At 40.5% G+C, this 25,676-nt stretch overlaps 2 protein-coding genes across 3 annotated transcripts in view; one reads left to right on the top strand and one right to left on the bottom strand.

Annotated features, from left to right (window-relative positions):
- The window catches only part of WWC2 (WW and C2 domain containing 2), a 99,099-nt gene extending 87,277 nt beyond the window's left edge, over nucleotides 1-11,822 (bottom strand). Inside the window, exon 1 of one of the 2 annotated variants that reach the window (XR_004750769.1) lies at nucleotides 11,324-11,822. Coding sequence is in view for 1 of the 2 variants with exons in the window: in XM_035326044.1 (XP_035181935.1) it covers nucleotides 11,324-11,454 (131 nt within the window). In the remaining variant the exon portion in view is untranslated. The remainder of the gene's footprint in view (nucleotides 1-11,323) is intronic. The other variant, XM_035326044.1, reaches the window with a different exon arrangement.
- Nucleotides 11,280-25,676, top strand: part of DCTD (dCMP deaminase) — a 57,257-nt gene continuing 42,860 nt past the window's right edge. The window contains exons 1-2 of the mRNA XM_035326052.1: nucleotides 11,280-11,417; nucleotides 12,423-12,510. Of these exons, the coding sequence (XP_035181943.1) occupies nucleotides 12,440-12,510 (71 nt within the window). The 5' untranslated portion in view covers nucleotides 11,280-11,417; nucleotides 12,423-12,439. The remainder of the gene's footprint in view (nucleotides 11,418-12,422; nucleotides 12,511-25,676) is intronic.

The raw sequence follows: 25,676 nt of genomic DNA, 5'->3' as shown, positions 1-25,676 counted from the left end.
CTCAAGGCTTATTTTTCTTGCCAACATTTTGCCTGGAAAAAAAGAAAGTTTTGATGATTTCCACATATTCTGAGCCAAATGGGCCATCCAGGTCCTGAATGCAGATCAACAACCTGCCACGGCACAGCATTTTACATCACTGTAAGCAGTGCAAGTGAGGCAAAACAACACAACAAGCAAGCAACATGAATAAGACCCCAAAAGCCTAATCCACATCACCATAATAATTTGCTTTGCTACGAGCAATTCACCTTCTAGCATCATAGCATCTTAGCATCATAGCATCTAGCATCATAGACTGTAGCATCAGTAAATTAGCTAACACAGCAGTCTAACTAAGAGCAATTCCTTAATGAACCTCAAACTTTAGTTCACTGAAGTCTTTCTCTGAAAGAATAGATAGGAAAACAGAGGGGGGCAAAAAGACAACAACAATAAAAAACGGGAAAGAACATCTGAAGCTCAGAAACTTTAAAAAAACACATTTAATGTCTAAGTTCCTGTGTATTATGCCTTACTTACTACAGTAGTAAACCATTGACTTGTGTGAACCTGACTAAAGAGCACACAGTGTTTGCGTGTTTTGCTGCATCCCATAATTTCCCTAGTCATTTGAACACTATTTCAGGAATGTCCCGCAGAGGTCTCAGATGATTATTCACATCCATAGCGTTCTACCATTTACCAGAATGATTGTAAATACTCTAACAGTTCGTTTCAAACACTGCGATACTCACAACATGACAGAAGAAAGGTCTTTACTCCTTGTCAGACTACCCTGAATTGCATGCTCTTATGAACAAGTATTTACTACTTGATGTCTCAGAAAAAAAAAAAAGTATTTTAAATATTTCGTACTTCCATTCCAAGTGATCCTTCTTCGTGCTGTAACTCACTGAAGCACCACCTCAGCATGCCACTTCTGCACAAAACAAAGCTGACAACTGCAAAAGAACGTGGGAAATGGGAAACACTTCAGCCAAACTCCTACTGTACAGGAACATTAGGTACTGTAACACAGCCGTAGCTGGAGCTTGTCTCCAGGTCTGCATTCCAAGCTGGTATATTAAAGGGAACACTACCCTTTACTTCAGAGGGAAGACATTCAAGTCAGACCTTCAGAGGCTGCAGCATCCGAGCAGCATTCTGTTTTCCCTCTTTCACTCCAACGCTATGGACATTCCAATTCCAGTTTTGGCAGTTTATCGCCGCGCTCTCTGGAATTTAGTACTGAATAGTTTCATGCCTTAAACTCCTATCATAGCTTATTTTGCAAATCTCTCTTGGAGAGAAGGCCACAGCACTCCAAAAGAGAATTGCTCACCACCCTGCAGTTGTGTCCAAACTGAAGAAAACAAAACAAAACAAAACAGAGAGGAGGGGTAAGCAAATGCAAATCTTTGCACCTTGTACTAAATGTCTCAAGCAACAACAACAAAAAGAAAATACCATTTAGGTCAGATCCTGCAGACAATAAAACTGTCCGTTACGGAGAATGTGGGAAAAATTAATCAATGACAATAAAAAGATATACATAATGTTTGCAAGGTCATACTTGAAAATTTATCATAAATGGCATAATGTGTTAAGACAGCCGCTGATAGGAAGAGCTAAAAAAGACTTGATTTTTTTCTTTTTGTTAACGTGAATACACACCATATAGGTCTTGGGAATATGGGGTCAGATTGGAATGGAATTGAGTGGGCTTTGGCATGCCCAGGTATACATCCCCCAAGAGTGCACAAAAAGCATAATTAAGCCCCATATAGCTCTCAAGGCAGAACCATGACCTAACTTTTTTCAAAGTTACAACAACAGGCAACAAATTAGGAAGGGAAGCTATGTGTTAATACATTCCCATCCAGTCATCACATCCTAAAGAAATAAGCTACTAAGCTCCTAAACTTCTGAAAGCTCACAAGTATCTCATAGGATGTTTGCCGTATCTCTTTACAAACCAAATAAATCATTTGATATTGCACTAGTCAGTGCTTCACCAAGGAAGCACGTATACATAAAAATAATACCTGAAACAAGTCTTTTACAGTGTGACTCAAGGCAGCCAAAAGGTTATAAAATTGAAATCAAACCCCAATTAACAACACGTATTTGACAAGAGAAGTAGAAGTGCACCTGAGTGATGGACTACCTATGAAAAAGAGATGTCATTTAGTTCACGAAGAAATTTTTTATCATGTGCATGTCAGACAAAAATGCAGAAGTCAACTTGGTTGAAAGGAGCTTTATAAGCAATAGTAACCACAGAGTACCTCAGAGGAGCAAAGTGCATTAGATTCTATGACATGTCCCACTTCCCCACTGCCCTCCCAAAACAAACAAAACCAAAACATTCCCTCCCTTGTTTGGCTCACAGCTACTCCAGCCTTACTGCACTACAAACCCTTCTCCCTGGCTATGGTCCCCACTGGGTCTTTGTGGAGCAGAAGGCAAGATCTCTGCTCAGGCTCCACATTGATAAGGCTACAGCAAGGACAGCAGCACCCACCTGGAGGTCCTATGCAGCCAGACTGGCTCCTGAACTTGAATGGAATCACAGGATGGGAACTGTAACCATTTGTTAAATAACTGTGTTTTACAATGTAGTTTAAAAATTGGGATTACATCTTTCTCTGATGCACAGTAACTGTTTATTAACCAACTGAAGTTTTGCACGTGGTTACTTCTAACAGGAATTAGCTTTCACAGAGACATTTTGTTAACACCACTGACAAGGCAGAAAGTTTTAAGTCTATGTAAATGTTTTCAGCTTACTCAAGTAAATGCAAATTAAGAATGAAAGGACAAGACTTTGAGTAAGAGTAATTACTCTTCCTCGGTCATGAGAGATTATTAGGCCATGAGACAGATGCTTCTGGACAAGACCACAGTTTAACAGCTGACAGCATTAAACAAAGGAAAAATCCCACCCCACTGTTTCCTCATCAAGAGGAAATAAATTTCTTTCCCCGACAATTTTTCTGCAATCTACCACAGGCAGCAAGAGAGGTTACAAAGGCTGCATTTGCAGCTGAAGTGGGCCATGCCTCCTCCTCCAGAACCACTACAGAAACATCCAGCACATCCTCCAGTGCATGATCAAAACAGACACTGCCATGCAGCAATACAGCAAAGGGCATTTGTGCTGTAGGCAAATCCTCTTCCTTGACAAGATGCTACCAGGACATCCACCTGCCACGTAGCTGAGATGGGCACTGTTCATCTTTACATCGGTCATGCTCGCTGCCATGCAGCACCATGGGCTTGTGCTCCATCTGCAAAACACCCAAAGTTCACCTGCCATCAGACTGGCAGTACCTGCAGCTTTGTCACACATTCTCAGATACACGAGGCAAGCTCTGAAGAGCGAAGGGCACGGCACTGAATCAGAGCAATAATTCTTCACCAGCCAGATCGGCAGGCCGTAAGATAAGCTTATCTGGGCAAGACTACAGTTTCGCACTTGAATGTACTTTAAAAAGAAACAATAGGTGTGTAAAGTACTCTTCATCATTAACAACATGAGAAAGTTGCTAACACAAATAGAATGTCCTAGAAGGATTTAATTGAAAATACAGATAACTTCTAGATCTTTTCCCCTATACTGAAAGTAAAAACAAGACTGGTATTTCTAGACATTGGAATCCTGATTATAAGAACAGTTTATTATGGAAAGCATTCCAGGTATAGCTTTTTTTTTTATTTTTTAAATAAAGACTGAAGTTTGATTTAATGAGTTGAGAAATTAGTACAGATACACCCAAGTATGTCCAACATGCAGTATTTTATAGCATGAATCAAGAGCAGATAGATTTTGAGTTTGCTGTCCCAAGACAATACATGTCTTTACATATCCAAAGTTACTTTGAATACAATATGTATTCAGAGTTGATGAGATAAAGTTGCCTTTCTTCAAGTACAAACAGTATTCAAGTTCAAAGGATAGCATCTGATCTTGTTCTATGAGATGCAAATGATTGTTTCAGTTGACAGAATACATTCATATCACTGACATACTGCCTCTAGCCCAGAAGTCGTAAACAATTTTTTAAAAATTCCAAAAGCAAATTAGCCTTAAAAATGTACATTTTAAGAAAATAAGAAAAAACTAAACCAACTTCTCATTATCCTTTTAAAAACACGAGAGTCAGAGACTGACTTCACTGGGTAGGAACTTCAGCATTACTGGTGGTTTTAATCAGAACACGCCACTGAGAGGAGTGTTCAGCAAAGCTCTAAGTGTGCTATTTCAAAAAAAAAATAATAAAAAAAAAAAAAATCCCGCACCCACAAAGGAAAACCATATAAAACACTCCAGTAATGAAAGGGAAAAGGTAATTTCTGCATCACTCTCCTTTTCAGCCACTGGCTGCTCCTTCCAAATGAGGGGCAAGTCAATTTGTCCATATAGACAAACAGCTCCAGTGTGCTTCACCCAACAAAACACTCAAAGCTTTGAGTTACACTGTCATTCTGCTTGCCTAATTTTACTGCAAGCCAATGTCTGCAGGGTGAGATACTTTGCAGCTGAGTTTATAACATGTTGTATGAATAATGAGAAAAAAATACCCCCAAAATCAAAGAATTTCTAATCTACTTTCACAGACAATGGAAATCAGCCATCCCCTCTCGCTTCCAGCTCTGGACCTATCTCCTCCCTCTGAGCAGCACTGGTATCCATTCAGTGACACAAGCCAAATCTGATGGAAAATAATCCAATAAAACAAGGGGTCTTGTTTGAGCCAAATCGCCTCCTGGTTTATTATTTACTTCCTAGGTTACTACTCAGTGGCAGGAGAAGTTCCTGTTTACCCATCGGTAAACAGGATTGTGACAGTCCAGACAGAGGGATGCATTACCCCTCTACAAACCTTTTCCACTTGCCTGCAGGTTGTGGTAATAAGAATTAATATGTCCCAGCGTAATAGTTTGGGAATCTCAGCATTGTTTTTATTTGCATCTTTCTGAAAATGTGTCACCATGGAACTATTGCCATATGCCAGTCCATTTTCAATATCTTCCATTATGTCCATGAGTGTTCTTCTGATTTCTAGTCATCTGTGTGACATAAGAATTATGGAAACTCAAATATGTGTAGCATTTTCTAGACTAGAAAGAGTGCCAACAACAAAATCTATTTCACAAAATTCAACTTGTCTATCCATTATAAACATTAGTAAGTGAAAGCAGGGAATACTCTTAGCTTATTCTTCCTAATAATCTTAATAGCATGTCCAAGCATTGAACTTTAACCAAAGAGTTGAACAGAAGTTATTTAGCTGGAAAAAGACAAGAACTAACATAAACTGTCCAAATCCTTAAAGTTGTAAATAATTTGTCCTATTTGATCTTTATACTGACATTTCTCCATACAATGAAAACTTCTTGCTCAGCCATTACTTCAAAGTAAAGCCAGTTTCCTTTCCCTGAAAATACCAGGTGGTTCCAAAGGGTTCCTTTTTCTAGTTGTAGCAGGAAAACATCTCTAGCAAAGAGCTCTGCTCCACTTGAGAAAAGGTGCATTTTCCTTCTTGCGTACAATTTCTCATTAAGCATGGCTTACATTGCGCGTGAGAACTACAGTAATGTTATCCTGCAAGTCAAGATAGGTTTTAATCAACATAGCTCCAGTAGGTAGGCACTACAGACACAGGCCTGGATAAACCACAGTCTAGACCACTTGCCCCATTTTACGTAACAGGTCACAGTCCTTGGCTTTAGCAGTGGCACTTACTTTGCACACATAAGCAAATAGTCTGCGTTTCCTGACTTGTTAACTTTACATGCTCCGAGATGAAAGATACAGAGCAGCCCTATCACTCCCAGAGAAATAAAGAATAAAAGCGTTATCTGAGAGTTACGCAGCCATTTTCACTAATGCTAAAACCAACAACACATATCCTCAAGCAAATGACAGACTGGTTAAAAAACCCACAGACACAATCACTATGTATTTTAACGCTGCCTGATGCTATCACAGCTATATTAGCACTGTAATACTGGAATGCTACTTTACACTGGATAAACAAATGAAGGTGTCAGAAGTTCAGACATGGCTAGTCTCTCATTGCGAGTTCAGTACTGGCATCACAGGTTTTATTTTGAATAAATATGCAATTAAATAAAAGCAGTTCCCAACTGTCATTGAAACCAGAGTAAGATACCAGACAGTTTCACAGGGAATATGCACATTCGTGGACAGACAAGCAGACACGAACAAATTATGAATTACGTGGAGCGAGGATAAAGAACAAACAGCAAATGATACTGCAGGCTGAAACAAGGCACAAAAAGATACTGGGAAACACAAGTGGGGGAAAAAAAGTAATTCTTCTATCTCACTACACAGTTACTGCAAGTTGTACACTTCACTGTATAATCCAATGGTCCTCCACTGATTTTCCAGAACAGGCAGGTGACTTTCATATTAAGGTTATTATTTCCTAAGGTATGGTGAGGCAATCACTCAACAGCTCAATTCCACCAAAAAGTGAAGGCCTCACTCCATCGTCCACTGCTAGCAAACAAGGGAGAAGCAGTGGAAAATAGAAAGGGAATGAGAAGATGAATCTTTCAGGGACAGTTTGCCATTAAATTCATTCTCTGCAAGCAGCACCCTGAAGAAAGGATTTATCAGGTTGTTGCTCCAGTTGTACCTTAAACCTACAATGTGAAAATTTGCACTTAAAAGAGAATTAAGAACCATCCCTTTCAAAATGTAATGACTAACGCTTCAATTTAACATCATAATTCTTCAAAGGGCAGGTGAATCATCCTCCTATTTTTGTCCCAATTTTGTGGACACCACCACTACTACAGCTCCTGGGGCAGGTGGGGGACATGTCAGAATTTGTTCCTTACCTACAGTCACCACCATCCCACAGAACTGTACCTGCCCAGCACCTCTGACACAGAACACCTCAGAAAAGTAAGTTATTTTACTTATCGTCACAACACAGCTTATGTCTGTGCAAAAAGAACTGATCCAGAAGTATTTTTCAATCTCTGATGGTACCTCCCCATCATGCTATTCTCTCTTCCAGTTTCTCCCTATGTTTGATGCTACCCTTAACTTCTACCAGCACAGTATCCCATATGCCCCGTTCCTCTGCATTTCCAACTTGAAGTGGCTTGAAGTCTCCTACCAAGCACCCCTGAGCCACAGTAGTATCCAGGAAGAAGACGGGATGACAGCCCTCCTGCTCAAGTAACTTCAACCTTCGTATCTTCCCTTCTCACAGCTTCTGACATTCACAGGACAAGAGAAAGCAAGTTCCAGTAAAAAAGAAAGAAACAAAGTGCCTTTCTTTTCTGAGGGAAAAAGGCATGCAATGTTTAACTGCCACCAACTAATAAAGTTCTAATTCGGACAGACAAATCTCATACAAGTTACAGAAATCCATGGTAGAAATTGTAGCGCCTTCAACTCCCCAAAAGACGAAAGCAGCAATGGAAACCGCATTACCTCTTTACGTCAGCACTGTGAAAATTCTTTCACAATTTCTAAGTAGAGAAGCTCTCTGGTTTCTGCATATCCTGTGTTTCTCAAGCACTTGTTGTTTATGTAGGTATGCCTAAAATTCATTTTAGGCAAGCTATTAAAAAATAATATATATATGTATATACATAAAGTCAGTGATGCTGAGTAGTGCAGCATGGACCATTTATCATGCAGAAACCAGAGACGAGAAGCCCTGCATTCCTGATGAGAAACACAAACATCACCCTACCGCTGAAGATTTGAGCATACTGAGATTCCTATTTCCTATTCTGTTTCTCCTTGGTGCTCCAATGCTCTGTTGGTTCCACCTAGGACCGTAACAAACATGAGGCCCACTTAAAATGTGCCAAATGATGGGAAAAAAATAAAGTTCTCCTTTCTAAATTTCTGTCTCCACTCCAAGGCCTTCTTAATTGCCTATCAGAAAACAAACAAACAACAACAAAAAACCACACCTTACTGTATTTTAACATCCTAGAAACCTGTAAGAGTTTCAAGTGAACTTTAAAGAGAATATAAATTCCTCTAACCTTTTCACACCTTTTCCTCTGGCTCACTTTCTCCAGTCCATAGCTGTCTTTTCCTAAATTTATCAAGTAGCAGTGGGATACAATTGATATTTTTGGCCATTTCCCTTTCTACAATAAATCTTTTTCAGAGGAACTGATAAGATCAGTGAGTTCTCAGTTTGCTGTAGCTTGGAGGAATCAGAAGAAATAACGCCCATATATTTAGCCAGTGAAAATGTTACTACAACTTCCATGTTCTTGCCATTACATCTTCTCCTCCTCAAACTTACATCTCAGAGTGCTCTCTCACTTGGGCCACCAGTCTTCAGAACAAACCAATACTGTACCCTAAGTGTTCAGAGAGAGAAATCACTGTTGAACAGCACAAAACAAAACAAAAGAGACTAAAGAACAGAGCAATTCAAATAACTTTCACAGCACTCCCTGAAATACACAAGTCAAGTCACTCTTGCCCTTGCAAATGTGAGCTTCTCTAATGTCAATGGGTTTACTCAGATAAATGAAGTGGGCAAAACTGAAAACTGAGCCACAAGCTTGAAGCTGATGTGAGATTTTCTTCACAGCTGTACACAAAGTTATCGTTACTGTCAACAAACCCGCACCACATAAGCAGTAACAGTTACACGTCCTATCAGAACTTCTAGAAAAGCAAGTGAAACAAGTATTGATACGTTTAGGAAAAATAATAATAATAATAATTTTCCAAGAAGCTTATGAATATGGTATTTTCAACTGTCAGTTTATTTCTAGACATGGATATTTTATACCTGTAACAAAGAGATTCCTAGTTGTGCCCAAACACACCTGACGACCCACAGTCTGTCATCTCACAGTGCTAGTCTCCACTATTTGCATCTTCTAAATCAAAGAGGGTAAAGATGATTTTAAAACTTCAAGTGTCACTTTTCTATGTAAAAATATCCAGGGAATGCTGTGCAATAAAAGCAGAAGAAAAATGGTCCATAAAAACATACATACTCCACACTTGCTTAACCAGTGAAAAGATTTTAGGAGCCTGTGAACTGTAATGTTCCACAAGTACATCATGAAAAGTTTATGAAAAATGCCATCAGAAAAAAAAATAGTTGAAAACAAAGTCTGCAAGTATCATCAAACGAGGTAATGTGTTTCTAGTCTTCCTGTAGAATCCATAATCCTCATTTTGACAATTTCAGGTAAATTAGGCACAGCATAAATCCAGATTTTACTGCAATAACAAACTTGGAAGATCACTTTTCAGTTTTTCTGACAGGAAGCCCTCATTTTGTCCTGCATGGTTCAGAACATACATTCTCTAAATACCGGGAAAATACAATGGAATCTAGAACAAAATCATCACAAGACTTTCAAACAATTCTTAGAGACTTTTCCAAACCATGTCACCAATACAAACAGATTGTAAATACAGATATTGTAAATACAAGCAGTGTAAACTGCAGATTAAATGGGCTTGTCAGGCTCCTGTGCAGGCAATTCAGCTTCACGGTTGAGCCATGTATACTAAATTATGGATTTGCTCAAGCACCTAGCACAAAATCTCCCTGTTTTGCATGACTGACAAGGGTTAACAATTATTTCCAAACACCACACTTTCTGAAAAAGGTCTTTAACTTCCTTAGTTCTCATTACAGGCTATCAGGTCTCAGGACTCGATTTCCTTTTCGCCTGTAATCAACATATTAATGAAACAATATTTATCCTATAGCTGTAAGATGGCAAACAGACAGTTGTTACTCACTTGGCTGCCCAGTCTGTTAATGAGTGAACACTCAGATGCTACCATCAAATATTACCAATACCCTTGAACTCTTGAAGGCTACAGAATGTGTAAAAAGTAAATAAACTAATATACTTATGAGGCAGTATTGTAATGAGTAGACTCAAATTTTCACTTTTTGCTTTACCCCAATTACAAGACCTTGTAATCTGCTTTGCAAACACAGAAGTCTGAAACTATACTTTAAATATGCTATTTCTAGAAACAGTAAAAACAGGACTTATTGTCTGCAGTGAAAAAAATAAACTCAGTGACCCAAAAAGCCTTTTTTTTTTTTTTTTTTTTTACAGGTGTAATAAAACCCACTGTCCTGTATACTTCACCAGCTCACTAATGTTCACAAGGCACTTAAGTTCCTTTGCACTTCAAAACATGCTAAGCATTACGTTTGCCATTACTGGAATTTGCTGTTATACCAAGGACGACGGAGCAGCAGGCCTGACACAGCTTAGGATGCTTGTCAAAGCCTCCCTTTGCAGCTCACGGGCCGCAAACTTTGTCACGACGGCCTTTTCTAATTCCACCAGAGTAACACAAAGCCGGGCCTTCATTTATAATTCAGCACAGCTTGTCCCATAAATTTATAATGCCTTTTAGAAGGTTTTGGTAACTGGAACGCACGGCTGTATTTTATATGTAGTTATATACATAGGTTATGCATATAGGGAATACATGTAATTTCGTCGTATAGGCAAAGTTTGGGTTTTTAAGAACTTTTCAGGACCACTTTGGCCACAGTGCACGTTTTACCACAGGTATCCGGGGCACCCACCCTCACCCTGTTAAAAGGAGCCACTTGTGGAGCCTGAAGCCCCACCAGAAAGGCAAGAGGCAGCCCCAGGCGAAAGCCCTGCCCCAGGGACTCATGTGCTCGCAGCATGCGAGCTGCTCGCCAGGCTCACGCCGCGTTTCAGGGCAGGTTTTGCCGACTTTAGCGCTGAGAGCTGCGGAAGGCAGCCGACGAGCAGCCCGGGGGGCTGAGAGGAGCGAGCCTTGCCGAGGCCTAGCGGACACACGAGGCCTCGGGCAGCCCGGGCTCCCTCCCCGGGAGCAGCGGAGACCTCCTCGGGCGGGACAGGACCGGGACCGGGGACAGGGCCGGGGACAGGACCGGGACAGGACCGGGGCACCGGAGGGGGCAGCGCCCGGGGGGCGGCCCCACAGCCGCCGCGCTGGGGGCGGCGGGGGAAGGAAGGATGGCGACCGGGCAGCGCCTCGGGCTGGGGAGGGAGCCGCAAAGTTTTGTACCTGTTGGGAAGCCCGGCTGCTTTCAGCGCCCGGGGCTACCTTTTGTCCCCAGGCCCCAGCCACCGAGGCATCCAGGCAGAGTTTCCCCAAACTCCAGCGACCCCGCTTGCCTCCGGAAAGAGTTGTGTTGTGTCCCGTCCCCCCCGGTCCGTAAAAGCCTGACAACGCCAAGTCACCGAGGGGCTCGCACACAGTGTGCCGATGGGGAGGAGGAGGAGGAGGAAGGCACAGGGGGTTTCTCCCAGCCCGTGCCCCCGGCCTCGCACCCACCTGTCCCTGGGGTCGATCCAGCTGGTCTGCTTGGTGTTGTGGTCGATGTAGAAGACTTTGCCGTCGTAATCCCTCGCCTCCTCCCAGCCATCGGGTAAGGGGAGCTGCCCATTCCCCGCTTTCCTAGGCATGGTCGGCGGGCGGGGGTAGCTGCTCCATAGGGACGGAAAGAAAGAAGGGAAGCGGGAAAAACCCCCACCCGGGCCGGGGAGGCCGGGGGACACGCTGGAGGGAGCCCGGCAAAGCCTGGTCGGCTGCCGGCTCTCAGTCCACCATGTCGGGGCGGGCGGCAGCCCGGGTCAGGCTTCCCGGCGGAGCCCAGCTGCCGTCTGGGCGCGGGTGCGGGGAGCCCGGCTGAGCCCCGGGCGGCCGCGGCCGCCGCTCATTAGCATGAGATTAGCATCCATCTCATCTGCATGCACATTCCTCCCGCCGCATTCCTCGCGGTTAACCCTGACGGCGCTGCCCGCCGATACCGCGCCGGGCCCCGAGCGGGGCGGGACGAGGACCGGGGCTGGGGGGGACGTGGGGGGGAGGCAGGAAAATGCCCAGCGTGGGGAAGGGGTAGGGGACGGGGAAGGCGGAGAGGGAGGCCCCGCGGCTCCCCAGGGGGTTGGCTTCCCGCACCGCTCCGTCACCCCCAGCCCTCTGCCCGCCGGGTGCCCAAAGCCCCGGAGGGGGCTGCCGTGAGGCGAGGGCAGCGCGGCGCCCCGGCCTGAGGTGAGCCCGGGGCCGCAGCCCTTTGTCTGAGGGCCGGGGGCCGGCCCCGCGTCTGGGGCTGGCCCCAGAGGCTGTCCCGGCCCCGGAGGGCACGTCTGAGGGTAGCCTTGCCCGTTCCTCGCTGCCCCGGGTCGTGGCCGCCTGGACAGAGCTCCCTCCGCCTTCCAGTCGGGGCTGGAGAGAGGTATTGCTCCTCACAAGCCGCGGCCCTGGGAAGGCATTCAGGTGGACTCGCTCTGAGCCATGCCAGGGCTCAAGGGTTGGGGAGAGAGGACCTTGACGTTTAAAATACCTAAGGTTTTCTTTTTCATTTCAGTTTTCAACTTTTCTCCTTTAACCCTGGAAGTACCTAAACTTTTCTTTCTTTCTTTTTAAACAGAAACACCAGCAGAGAATATGTATGTACTGTGTACCGTGTTCCCAGCCGGAAAAGCAGCCACCTACGTTGCATTAAGTATAGAAAGCAGGTGTGAGTTACTCTACGTTTATCTCATGTTTGCCACAGGAGAAGAGTATGTGAGGCTAGTTACCATGGCTCGGCTGATAGAAGGTAACTTAATGAGCTCTACTCATCTGCATGTGTATCTGATTCCCGAGATTTGGTACCAGAAGTGGCGCACCAGAGGTAGAGTATGGCTGTAGTTTAGCATCTGGGACTCCTAGGTAACCCAAGTTTTTATTCTATTTTCCAGAATATGTTGTCTCTTTCCACTTAGCAGTCACTGGATTAAAGAAATTTTTCCTGGGAGATTGGGGTCTGGAATCCAGATCTGTCTTCTCCTTTCCTTCTTTCTTAAATCTGCTTGCCTACTCTATTATAGCTACGTTTAGCACTCAGCTTTATGAATTATTCTTCTGATACAAATTACACTTATTAAGAACCGGACTTGTCCACTGCCTAACAGGGTTTTGGATTCCACTTCAGAGGCCAGATACCTAACCACTAGGCATTACAGTAACTAATTTGCAATCATCTAAGTCCCATTGTTGGTTCTGCTCCTAAACAGAAAAAAATACCATTAAGATATGATTTTAATTTAGCTAATTACCAATCTGGTAAAGACCTATGTCATTTTAGTCATTCTGATTATTTTATTCTGTAATACTAATCTGCTTTTCTGTCTCTGCAAATGGCTTCTCTGCCTCCCAAAAAACACCTGTTTGTTAAGCTCCAGACTATCTTAAAGTTTTTATTTTTACGTCTGCTGAATTAAGGTAATGGGCAATGAAAGTACGTACTTGACGTAAGGCCCTGGTGGCTAACAGTGGAGAAAACCTGAGCTGTCCTAACCTCTGGATCTTCGTCAGAGTTCAGCTACAGTAAGCAACAGGATCATTGCCTATTAAAGTGACAGACTCATTCATTTTCATTGAGAGTATTAAGTTTCAGTCAGCTGATTGGTTCATAAAGTCCAGTCCTTTTTTCCATCAGTGTAAAGAAGCACTTTTACTATCCATTGACATTTGTGTCTCTTTCAATAGTCTAATTTCATAAACTTGCTTTTAGGTGACATCCTGCAGTGAGAAAGTACATGTAGCAATTATGGGACAGGATAAGCTGGATTTCCTTTTCCATTTTAAAGTTTAGTTTGCCTTATCAATGAGGTTTCTTGTTATGTAAGCTGAAAAAAGCTACAGAGGATATTCTTTTCTCTGGACCTAGCTGCCAGTTACTTATCTTTGGCACTAACAAGCAGCTTTTATAATGGTACAGCCTTTTTCCTTCTGAAAAAGGAGGCCTGTTATACAGCAACATTCCTATATTCCTACCCTCTAAGCAACCCACACAAAAAAGCACATGCAATTAGAAAATTTGTAGTATCAAGCCGAAACTGAAACGTCACTTCCCCCAAAGTTAATTATGACATCTGAGGTAGTAACTAATTCCTATTCCATGTCACTACCACAGCAGTCCAAACCACATCTGTTTTTTTATTGGTCAGATGAGATCCACATGGATGTTGAGCTGATTTCTAACTATCCTTTGAAGTAAAACCTCTCATCAGAAAACATCAACACTTTCATTTGTACAAACAGATAGAAATTGTACTTCTTGATTTTTGTGAATAGATGTATTAAGACCACTGCATACTTGTCTGATTTCTGTGTATATGCTTGTGGGTGCATATACAGATGTGCTTACACTTAAATGCAAACTGTTACATGGTGAGTGTTAGGCTTTCCTTGTCCCCCCTCCACTTTCCGTTGTTTGAGTACTTCATCATATTTGTAGTTAAGAGTCCACAGTCCAGAATACCAATTTAGAACTACGTAGGAATTACAATAGTTGAAGTCATACTGACAAAAAGTAGGTAATATTTGGGTAAATAAATGCCAGACCTTTATCGTTACCAATAAGAACATTTAGCTTTTTAAAAGTCTGCTTTTGTTGTAGGTAACAGATACAAACTATCATCCTGTTTCCTGCTGTTTTGCAATTTGAACTGGTGGAAAATAGTTTCTTCCGCTATCCTTTGATATTCTTTCATATGTTTAATATAGGAAGGTAGAAGGAAGTTTGTAATGACCCCTTTTAGCCTAAAATATGCTATAAATTTTAACTTAAAGTAGTTTTGCAAGTATACCTCCTACATCTCAACTGATAACCTTCCTAGCATGTTGTGCTGACATTGTCAGCTGACAGCATACCACAGATTGTTTGGCTTAATTGCATAAGACAGAATAGTTCAGAAGATGTAAGCACGCTTTATTCAAAACAGAAGGGTGCATATGAAGGAGTTGTCTGAAAGCACGGAGTAATGTAGCTTTGGCATGACTTAAGTATTTATTTGTGAATATGATTAATAACAAGATAGGCTCAATGAAAAGGAGCTAATTGTTCCTCTGTTTTGCTTTGTTGCATGCATGTTTAACAGGTCTGAAGAAGTTCACATCAGAAGTAGTACATAGTTAAAGGACTGAGTTAAAGGGAATTAGGATGGTAACTATTTTGTGTCCTTTCTACTTTATTCTTATCAGCTAGGAGAAAAAATGAAAATTTGGAACACAAGAACGCAGGTTGCTGAACCCAGAAAGGGGTAAATGGTTGTGCTCCTGTCATGTAACACGAAGCATTCCCTACTCCAGTCTGTACTAGCGTAGTTAATCTCCTGCTGTTCCCTGCTTACTTCTTGATTCACAGTAAAGCTGTTTCTGGGACTAACTGTGATATAAAAAAAGACATGTTTGTGCCCTGTCCCTCTATAACAAAGGACTCCCTTAACTTGATGATTCTCCAAAGTGATGTTCCTGAAGAAATTTACAGCTGTTACAGCCCTAACTCATGCTATCCATAAATGGCTCTGAATCAAGAGCCACAGCTGTCTCCCTGAAAATCTACATAATTCAGTCTCCACTGCTTTCAAACAGAATTTGAATGCAGGATGAATTATGAAATATGCTGACAGAATTAATCGCTGAAAACATCTGACAAAAATGTTTGAATATATATTAGTTATGTTGCTTTTTTTTTTGGACATTTAAACACTGTACAAACCAATCTGGACAGCCAATCTGACTTCCCTGACATATAGCTGTTGTAAAACTGTAAAAAACGTCAATATTTTCAGCATTATGAATACTGGCTTATTTATTTATAAGCACAGTGATTTTTATCTAAGATAACTATGTCTTCAAAAACAAAACAAAAACTACCACCAAAAACAACCAACCAACCAAAAATAGGAAAGAAGAAGAAGAAAAAAAAAAAAAAAAGTAAGACTCCTTTGTGCCAGAAGATTTTTATTTTTAATAATGGTTTTAAAAGTCCTGTAAAGCAAAACAGTGTACATGGGGGAGGGAGGAAAGGCGGAGGAGTGCTACTTGTACAATTGTCAGCTTCTTATGCATGGATACAGCTGAGAGTAAAAGATCTTTGAATAATACTGTTTCTAGTTGAATTTATGATAAAACTCTGCAGAAGCAATGAAGCCAGTGAACAGCTTTGATAATGCTTATGCTCATTCAACTTTTCTCTTTACTCCAAAGCTTGCTCTTTCCCCTGATATTCAATTGGACCACTTGCTGCTAAAATAGGATGTCCTACAAAGACTTTCCAGAGTATTACTGAAAAAGCCCATACAGGGTTCTTCTTCAAATGAATATATACATATGTATATATGTTCATCATATATATATAAGCTTTTTCAAGACTTTGGCCTTCTTTTTGCTTTCAGGTATACGCAGAATAAAATCACAAGAAATTACACATTTTGAGTCCTTGAAGGCATAGTTCTAATCCCATACATCTGAAAATAAGTGCACAGAAGAATTTTAACTGAGTGTTAGTCAGATTAAAAGTTTAGGGTAGGTAGAGTAGAAATTATGTGGTAATAGTATTGCCTGAAGCTTAACTATGGAAATGTGACTAATGTTTTCATGATAAAAATCTTAAACTCAGCCCTCTTTAAACCACTCATTAAAACTAACTCAGCATTCTGTTAACTCTGATTCATATTGCTGAAATATCAGCAATATTGCAGTGGACAAAGGAAAAAGAAGATGGATAATTTTGGTTGTTCCAAAACTCCTAAGCTTGATGAGGTCCAAATTAACCTCTGAGGTTAATCAGAGAGGTTAACGAGAGTTTCTTGATGCAGTTTTGGTACATATTCTTGATGTCATATCTTCCATAGTCTAGGTGTATTTTTTTTAAAGGATCTCTCTCATGCATACAAATTTAACTTTCCTACATTTCATTGTATCTGTGGAATCGCAGTGTCTTTCACTGCTGTCTAATGGCTTTGGAGAATCACAAAGGCATGTCCAGTCAGCCAAGGAGGTTCTCAAGAGCTTGACCTTCTCTTTTGACCATGTAGGGCAGAAATAGACCAGCAGTAGAGGGACTCAATGAAGAATGAAAAAGTTTCCCAACATCAGCTCCTTTGGTGAACCGCAATTAATTTCTTCAAATATTTAAGATAGTCCAACAAGATTTACAGAGCTAATGCTTATAACAGTCCCTTTCAACCGGTGCAAGGACTAAGAGCTCCCGCCACGGCGAGAAGAAAGCACATATGTCTGCTGTGTTGTATCTAAAGGAGGCAATGGATAAAATACAAAAAGGAATGTTTTATCAATAACATTCTCAAGTATTACTCTCTTCTGTATCATCCATGTACTTTCAGAAACACAGTGCAGTGATGAAGTGTACTGGATTAATTGCTTGAGTATTTAAGATTTGCATTACAAAAAAGTGATCTGACTGATTAAGAGAGTTAAGAACTCTTGACTTCTGTCCTGGCAAACACCAAACAAACCCCAATTCTATCTGATTGCTAACAGAGGCTAAAAACTATGTTGCAAAAATGAAATCTGAGAGCCTGTTCAAATCTGTAGCAAGAATGAGACTGATGCGTCAACACCAAGATTTAGCACTTCTGGACTGCTAGAGGTGTTGCTGAGTTGTGCTAATCATCCCATAGCGATTTTCATTCCAGTCTGGTGTCTGAAACCCAGAATCCCAATAAAAGGTTTTCAAGATCACAGCATGGTATTACTATCTTCGCTTTGTGGTGGACATACCAAAAGAGATGTGGTAAGTGACTTGATGGAGTAAAAAATACCTAAACAAAATAGGACAGGAATGGGAACATATGATGCTTTCAGCTCCTGAGCTGAATCTGTCGAACTGTACTGTGTCATTTTTATTATTTCAATATGTGGTCTCAGAAATGCTTGGGATAAGCTTTCTTATCACAAGGAAAAGATTATAATTCATACAAAAATTCCTTTTATTTTGAATCTAATTCCCAGGTAAAATATGGTGTATAAAATCTATAAAGTCCATATGGTGAAACATATGTTATGAAATACCCATGTCCACGTATAGGACACATTACACTATTCCTAGAGCTCTCTCCTTTGAATTTTTGGTGGAAGAACATTACAAAAGCATAAATTACTATACTTGTATGTTCATAAATGAAATGCAGTAATAAAGAAACAACCTCCAACAGTGTAAAAGATTACAATAGATAATAATTCAAGGAAAATAATTCAAAGCTAGGCAAAGTCTACAAAATTGAAGTATTAAAACATAATCCTTGGACTGAAATATCAGAGCTGTTGCTGATAATCAGCTGTTTTGTAAAGGTGTGAATGTAAAACCTAAGGATATACAGTTGGTGCTTACAGCTGAGGAATCACAGGATGGTTGAGGTTGGAAGGCACCTCTGGAGGTCATCTGGCCCAACCACCCTGCTCAAGTAGGAGCACCTAGAGCATGTTGCTCAGGTGTCTTTGGAAGATCTCCAAGGATGGAGACTCCACAACTTGTGTGGGCAACCTGTGCCAGAGCTTGGTAATGCTCACAGTGAAAAGGTTTTTCCTGAAGTTCAGAGGGGACCTACTGTGTTTGAGTTTGTACACATTGCCTCTTGTCCTGTTACTGAGCACCTCTGAAAAGAGCCTTGCTCTGTCCTCTTCACACCCTCCCGTCAGGTATTTATAGATATTGATAAGATCCCCTCAGAGCCTTTTCTAGGCTGAACAGTCCCAGATCTCTCAGCCTTTCCTCACAGGAGAGATGCTTTAGTCCCTTCATGGCCCTTAATTGGACTCTCTCCTGTATGCCCAGGTCTGTTTTATCCTAGGGAGCCCAGAACTGGGGACAACACTCCAGGTGTGGCCTCACCAGTGCTTAGTGGAGGGGCTATTATCATAGCCCAGGATGCTCTAAGGGCACCTGCTGGTTCATGGTCAGTTTTTTATCCGCCAGGACCTCCAGGTCTCTTTCTGCAGAGCTGTGTTCCAGCTGGTTGGCCTGGAACATGTAATTGTGCGTGAGATGATTTCTCCCCCTGTGCAGGACTTTGCACTTGCCTTTGCTCAACTTCATGAGGTTCCTGTTAGCCCTGCTTTAAAGAACACAAAAGAGTGGCACATAATTCAAACATACCAAAACAAATAAAGTGCTATGCTGCAAATATGCTTCTTGAATTCTAGAGCAGAAGTGTCCCAGCAAGTGAGCCCCTGGATGTTTAGACTCAGTGCTGATTTCCTTTTTGGTCTAGCCAGGCAATTAGAACAAGAGTTACAGGGCACGAGCTGTACTCAGGTTATATGTAACCACTAGCTATAGGTTTCAAGATGCTGTTAAGAGAAAACAAAGTTCTGACCGATAAAAATGTATATTTTTAAAGTTTTAGGTTGTTTTCATAGGTCATGAACAGATTAATGGAAGCTTTTGTTTGTTTTGGTAAGAGGAGGAAAAGAAATATGCTGGGGCAGGGGAGAAGAAGGAAAGGAGTTGCTTATTAAAAGAGATTTCCTTGAGTCAAAGAAATCCCTGAAGGAAACCATGTTTCAAAAAAAAAAAAAAAAATCTCAAAAAAAAAAAAACATAAAAAAATTCTCAGAAGCACATATATGCAGATTTTATGTGCCCATAACACCATGTCAAATATTAACATTTTTCTGCATATATCTCTGAGACATCTTTTTCAGTGTCTCAGTGTAAATGAAGAAAAGGTACAAACAGAGAAAACTTGATGGCTTCAGAACATTGCTGTAATGAACCTCTAGTGCTACTCCTGCCCTTCATCCTAAAAGCCATGAAAGGAAAAGTAGTCTACACTGCCTTTTAATGCAGCAGAGGCCTCTTGCAAGTCAGTTTGTTTAATCTCCCTTCTCAATATTCCACATCTGTGGAATACACTTCTCTAGCCATCTCATTTTAATAACATATTCTAATCCATTAAACTCGCTCTGGTAAGCTTTCAGTGAACCATGACATTTCCAAATCAAAGTAAAATCAAAGGCCTTAAACCAGACTGCAGAGCTAAAATTCTCTTTCATATCCCTTTCACTTTATTTACAGAAGACTCATATGTTCAACTATACCAAATCATCCTGACAGAATAATTATGATGTCTTGTCATGTCATATTTTTGGAAACAATGTCAAATAATGAACTGAGGAACCTGCAGGAAACTAAGAAATAGCAAAAACAACAAGAAAACAAACACAAAAGCAAAAAACAAAGCCAAATACTGATGTATGTAAGACAGCCCGTAATTAGTATGTCAAAACTTTCTGTTGCCTCTCCAGCTTTATGGGACAGTTGATACTTTTGTAGCACTGTTGGGAAATCCTTTTTCAGTCAGTCCAATGACTTAAAATCCTTAGCATGACCCCCCATGCCAAACGCCATCTAGCTGGGTACAGGGCAAATGCTGTCAATGCCAGGATATGCCAGGGTTTCCTCACCTCTGCAAAACCTTTCTTTTCCAGACTAGCATTGGGATCTAATCTACGCTGCTTGTTACATGGGATTTCTGAGATACGAGATTGTCTCAAAGTGTAGCTAGGCTTATCAGTATTTTTAATGTGAATCTGTTTGAGCAACTTGTTCTGGGACAAATCGCAAAAGTATGTTTTCTCAAAAGGAGACGCATGTCAGTTAGGAAGAAAACTACATTATTAAAGTAAATAAGGATAATGGAATACCAAACCAAATAGAAAAAGTCTTTTTTAGGGTCGCCTTCAAATGACTGCAGGAAACCCAAAGAGCTAAATGCTAGTAACTACAATTTTTATTTGAAGCAAGTCAAGCAAGTGATTTTTGCATCGTCTTCAAATATTGGATTTTAATTATATTGCTCTCTATGTAGCTGAATTAAGCATAGCTGTAGAAAAGAGGTAAACATTTCCATGTCAGAATTCTCCACTCTTGTGTTTTGTCAGACCTATTTAAATATATATATATATATATATATATTTTTTTTCACAAGCGGAAATGACTATTTCTATTTTACAAATGTACATAATGTGATCAAATTGCTTCCTAATCTTCTCCTTGGTAAGATTTCACTCTATAGCTCAGTTTCCAGTCCATTAATGATTTTCACTTCTCTGACTTCACTCCAATTAAAGGAGATTTTTCTTCAGTTTAAATTTATCAAAAATATAAATAACAGTCACACTAGTGTCAAATATAGGGGTATGTGGCATCTCTTCTACTATAGATTCCATGTTTTTTTATCCATAGATTGGATTAACTCCTGCCACAACAGCACCTCACCAAGGATTACTGCTGTGATTTAAGCTCTTCTGTGGCATGGATTCACAAGTTTAAGGGCGCCATCCTCTTAAGAATAGCCTGCATACTTGTTTCTCAGATATATGACTTTATATTTGTACAATATCATTTACTTCTGACCATTGTATTCCAAAGCTCTAGTGCCAGTCCCAGTTCCATCACAATGTTTTTTTGATTTATTGTTAGAATGAGAAGTATTTTATCGGCATCATTTATTAATACTTAATGTGCCTTTTCCCCAGCTGCAAGACAGAAACATTTCATGAGCACGCCTGCTTTTTTCTGCATTATTTATAATTTTATTGCTTCCATCCAGGAATGGACCCATACCATTGGTGATATCAGAACTGTACAAAGTCAAAATACAGGACTGAAAGTGGACCTGTCTTCTTGAGCTCTAATGCCATCAAAATTATTCTGTGCAAGTTGACATACATCTTAAGGTTTTCCAAGCAAGGATTTGTATTTACCTTTAAGTTATTCCATTCTGATTTAACTTATGTAGCATTAAAAATTTAAGAAGGGTTATTTTACTTTTGTCACATTTTTTAGTGTAATCTTAATACCATCCATTAATTTTAAAATCCACAAGATTTATCCAGGAAGGCCACAAAATTTCCCTTTTTTTTTTTTTTTTTTCAAAAATAAGGGCCAATAGCTATAATCCTATCAAGAATGCCATTCTAGACCTTACTTCAGCACTGCTGCTTTTGCTTTACCTCATTGGTACTGCTTTTTAAAGTGTGTAATGTTAAACTAACTGCAAAATAATGTGGACTGTCTTTTTATTGGTTAGTCTGGAATTGTTTTGTAAAAAATACAGTAGTTATGTTTCTAGAAGGTAGTTTTGGAACCCAAGAAAACACAGTAAAAAAGCTGGGCTTAGAGAAAATCATTAATCTTGAGTTCCTTCTGCTAAAGACCCATTTGACATTTGACCAAATCTGAGGACTTTTCATTTCCCATCTATTCCCAGATGACCTGTCCTTTCCCCAGCACTGAGCCCTCCTCCCTCTCCAAAAATCTTGCTCACCTTTCCTTCAGGGCCAGCTTGACAAATAGATGTAGTGATAAAGGATTATCACTTCTGCTGCTGCTCTGACTCCCAGTCTGCTCGGAAGAGCTATCCTAAGAGCAAAAAAATGGACACAACCCTTTGCTGTAGCATGTCAGATTCTGGGCATTTTCCTGCCCTATTTGAGCTTTATGTCTCAAAGTAATGAACGTGTACTATTTCCCACACCCTGGGATTTTAGAGGGAACTTTTTGAGTCAGCATTCTGTGACATCGGAAAGCGGCAGACCCTGTTGGTTTCTGGAGGAGCAGCACCTGGAGCACTCCTTCCTGCTGGAAGCAGTAGGGACAGCACTAGGTATTTTGTCTCCTGGACCATGGAAACGGGCAGCTTCTGCCTTGGCAGCCAGGCTGCATTGCTTCACTGAGCAGGCCTGACTGGTTGCGTTCTCATCCTGCTGCCATCTGCACGGTGTTAAGTAGGGAGGATGCTGGCATGCCTCTTCCCTCTCAGCAAAGCAGATTAATAGGGCTTTGCTCATTGCTCTGGGTTTCATGTTTTCTGCAGACAATACAAGAGGTATTATGCATACCAAGATCCACTTTCAAACTTCCTTCCAAACCACTAGCCTAAGCTTTTGACAAGTACCGATTACCATCTGATAATTTCAAAGTAATATTATTCTGGAGGGCTCTAAAATCAAGTTTAAGTTTAAAACGTGTGTAGGAAGGGAATGAATCAGAGTCAATTGTGTTAATACATTAATTACACTAATATTAATAAATTTATATGTTTAAATTACTATATCCAGGTTTATCCTATTAAATCCAGAGGGCAAAAAAAGTGTTGTGAACAGGTGAACAAAAGTTTTCCCCTGGCAGGATAAAATCATGCGAAGCAAAGGATTCACGGTGTTTCAGAAGGCCTGAGGAAGTTTCAGAGTTCAGTCTTTCTAACCTATTCCTAACAGATCCAAATGTGTCTGCATGCTTAGATTTTAAGATAGCACGTGGATAACAGGTCACGTATGTGCATGTAGAGTGTTTTGGAGGAGCTGAACTTTGTAAATTAGCAGATGCTTGGAAGCATAGCGAAATACCATTTTAAGTTAAATAGTCAAAACAATAGTGTGTGTATACATTTCTAATTTGACAATACATTAGGTTTTGCTATTCTCTCCTAAGAATGATACCTTTAATCTCTTGCTGCATCTGAACATTCATTTGACAAACATAACCACAATTTTTTTCATCAATATTACAAAAACCGTGCCTCAAATAAAAATGTTGTTCTCATGGGACAAAACTTTAGATAATATATGCAGAAGTTACAGTAGCATCCAGGAGTTCATATTTTGTAGCTGTTTTCATTAGGGAAAACCTTTATTAACATTTAGCATTTTTTTCATCAGCAAAGTGCTTTCAAAACATTTGCTAATTAAAACCTTTATATCTTTTAGACAGTAGAAGTGCCTTTTCCAGCCTGCACATGCTATGTAACTTATTTTATTAGTGGTTTGGTAATAAAGTCAGATAAACCTTTGATTTAATAATTAGCGTTTATAGAGTGCTTTCTGCCTTCAAAGCACTTTGCAAACATTAACTAATTAATTCTTGCAACTCCCCTGTAATTTGGGGATGCAAGCATATTCGTATACATTTGCATGTAGTTTAGGGAAGAAAGTATTATCCGAGGCATTTTATGAAACAAGAGAATTAAGACATATAAATTAAGTTATTCACTTAAGTCCACAAAGACAGAAACACTGTCAGAGTAGGAACTGAAACTAAATTATTCTCCTCACCTTCTCCCATTCTCTAATCACTCAGCTCTTTCAGTGATGGTGCTCATGTAGCAATTCATGCAGCAGGTCTGCCTTTGCACGCTGGTCATCAGTCAAGGAGTGGGTCACAGCAAAGGGTTGCAGTGATGGCCAGCAGCATCTAGCAGGCTGCTGGTAATGAACTCTGCCCACGCTGATCCAGCAGGTGTTGTTTCTCTGGTCATCGCCACCATAGGAAAACAAAATTACAAAAAGAAGTGGTATTCTGCTGACAGCTTCCTTTATTTCGGTCTCCAGGGTGGGTACAGCTTGCTACAAGTATGCGTCTATGTAAAAGAGGAATATAGTTTGTTCCTCTTTCTTTTCTAATGTGTTTACTGATTCGGTACATACAATAATACAGTTTTCCTTTCTACCTCAACCCATCTAGCTAGGATGTTATACTGCATTTTAGTCACGTGATAGACATGCACCTCCACATGTGCTACAGGTGAAATGAGAAGAGTATGGGCTCTAGGAGGGCTGCACCATAGACTGTGGTATCAGAGGTCTATGAAGTGCATGAAGGGTCATTTGCACTGTTTCAATTCAGCAAAGCAAGTCAGCTCTCTTGACTTACAACTTCAGGAAATTTTCTGAAATTCAAATATGTTCTTAAAACACGTAATGGCCATTGACAAGGTTTCAGAATGAATGGCTTATATGTTTTTGCTAGATGTTGGGAATTCATACTGTTGTATAGGTTTTTGTGTATTTTTGTTAGTGTATTTTTGTGTGAGTGATGAAGTAGTAAGTCGGAAATGGGTTGCTTCACTGCTGTGTATCAGTTTCTCTTCAGCCAACATTTGAAAAATCCAAGAAACTTCAGGACATTTTTAATAGCCCGACTGAGCCAAGTTTTCACATGTCATGGTGTCTTCTTCAGGCAAGAGAAACAGAGTGAAACAACAACAGATATCTGGCTGCTTGCTAACGCACATTTCATCATTACATTCAGATAAGCCATACAATTAAGTAATGCAAGTGGTTTGTAAAGATTAGAGAATTAGAGACTAAACATTCCTTGGTGGTCAGCTACATGTTAAGAATCAAAGAGTAACTTTTTTGTGATTCTGTTGCTGTATGCTGGGTCTATCAAGTAGAGACTACTAGAAAACAGAAAAGTGCTGCAATTTGTATTTGGTGTGCCAAGCGCTATTTCTCAAAGGAGATGAACAGATTTTTTTTTAATTTGTTATTTTATTGTATTTATAATTAGCCGTCTGGAAAAAGAAAAGTTCTCTTTTAGCATCTGCAGTGATGCATTGATTCTTTCATTACAGCAAATACACATGACCCCCGGTGTTCAACTGTAAACAATAATAGTTACTGGCTTCATTAGGAAGCTAGCAGATGGCTTATAAGTTCTCATGGTAGCTTTTATCCATTTGAGGCTTGCAGTGTGCAAATGTTTGTCTTTTAAACAGGATAAAACAATGTAAAAGGGGCGCTGTGCTTTGTTTTTATTAGCAGCAATTCATTTGGATTGTAGATTTGAATCTGAGTATCTGAGTGCACTGTCAATTTTTCCTGGCTGCAGGTGAAGTACTTGCTGGGCCTTGCCTCTGCCTCTGTGGCATCTTCTGTACTAAAAGAAATGAGGTCAGGTATCATTTCTGGAGTTTTGACAGAGTTGTATTTTTCCTAGTAGGATTCATGTTCTAAACCCCTTCCCTTCCCTTCCCTTCCCTTCCCTTCCCTTCCCTTCCCTTCCCTTCCCTTCCCTTCCCTTCCCTTCCCTTCCCTTCCCTTCCCT

This window comes from Oxyura jamaicensis, chromosome 4 (assembly GCF_011077185.1).
Source record: "Oxyura jamaicensis isolate SHBP4307 breed ruddy duck chromosome 4, BPBGC_Ojam_1.0, whole genome shotgun sequence".
Taxonomy (NCBI): domain Eukaryota; kingdom Metazoa; phylum Chordata; class Aves; order Anseriformes; family Anatidae; genus Oxyura; species Oxyura jamaicensis.
Note: the sequence above shows the minus strand (reverse complement) of the source record. Positions and strands in the feature narration are given on the sequence as shown.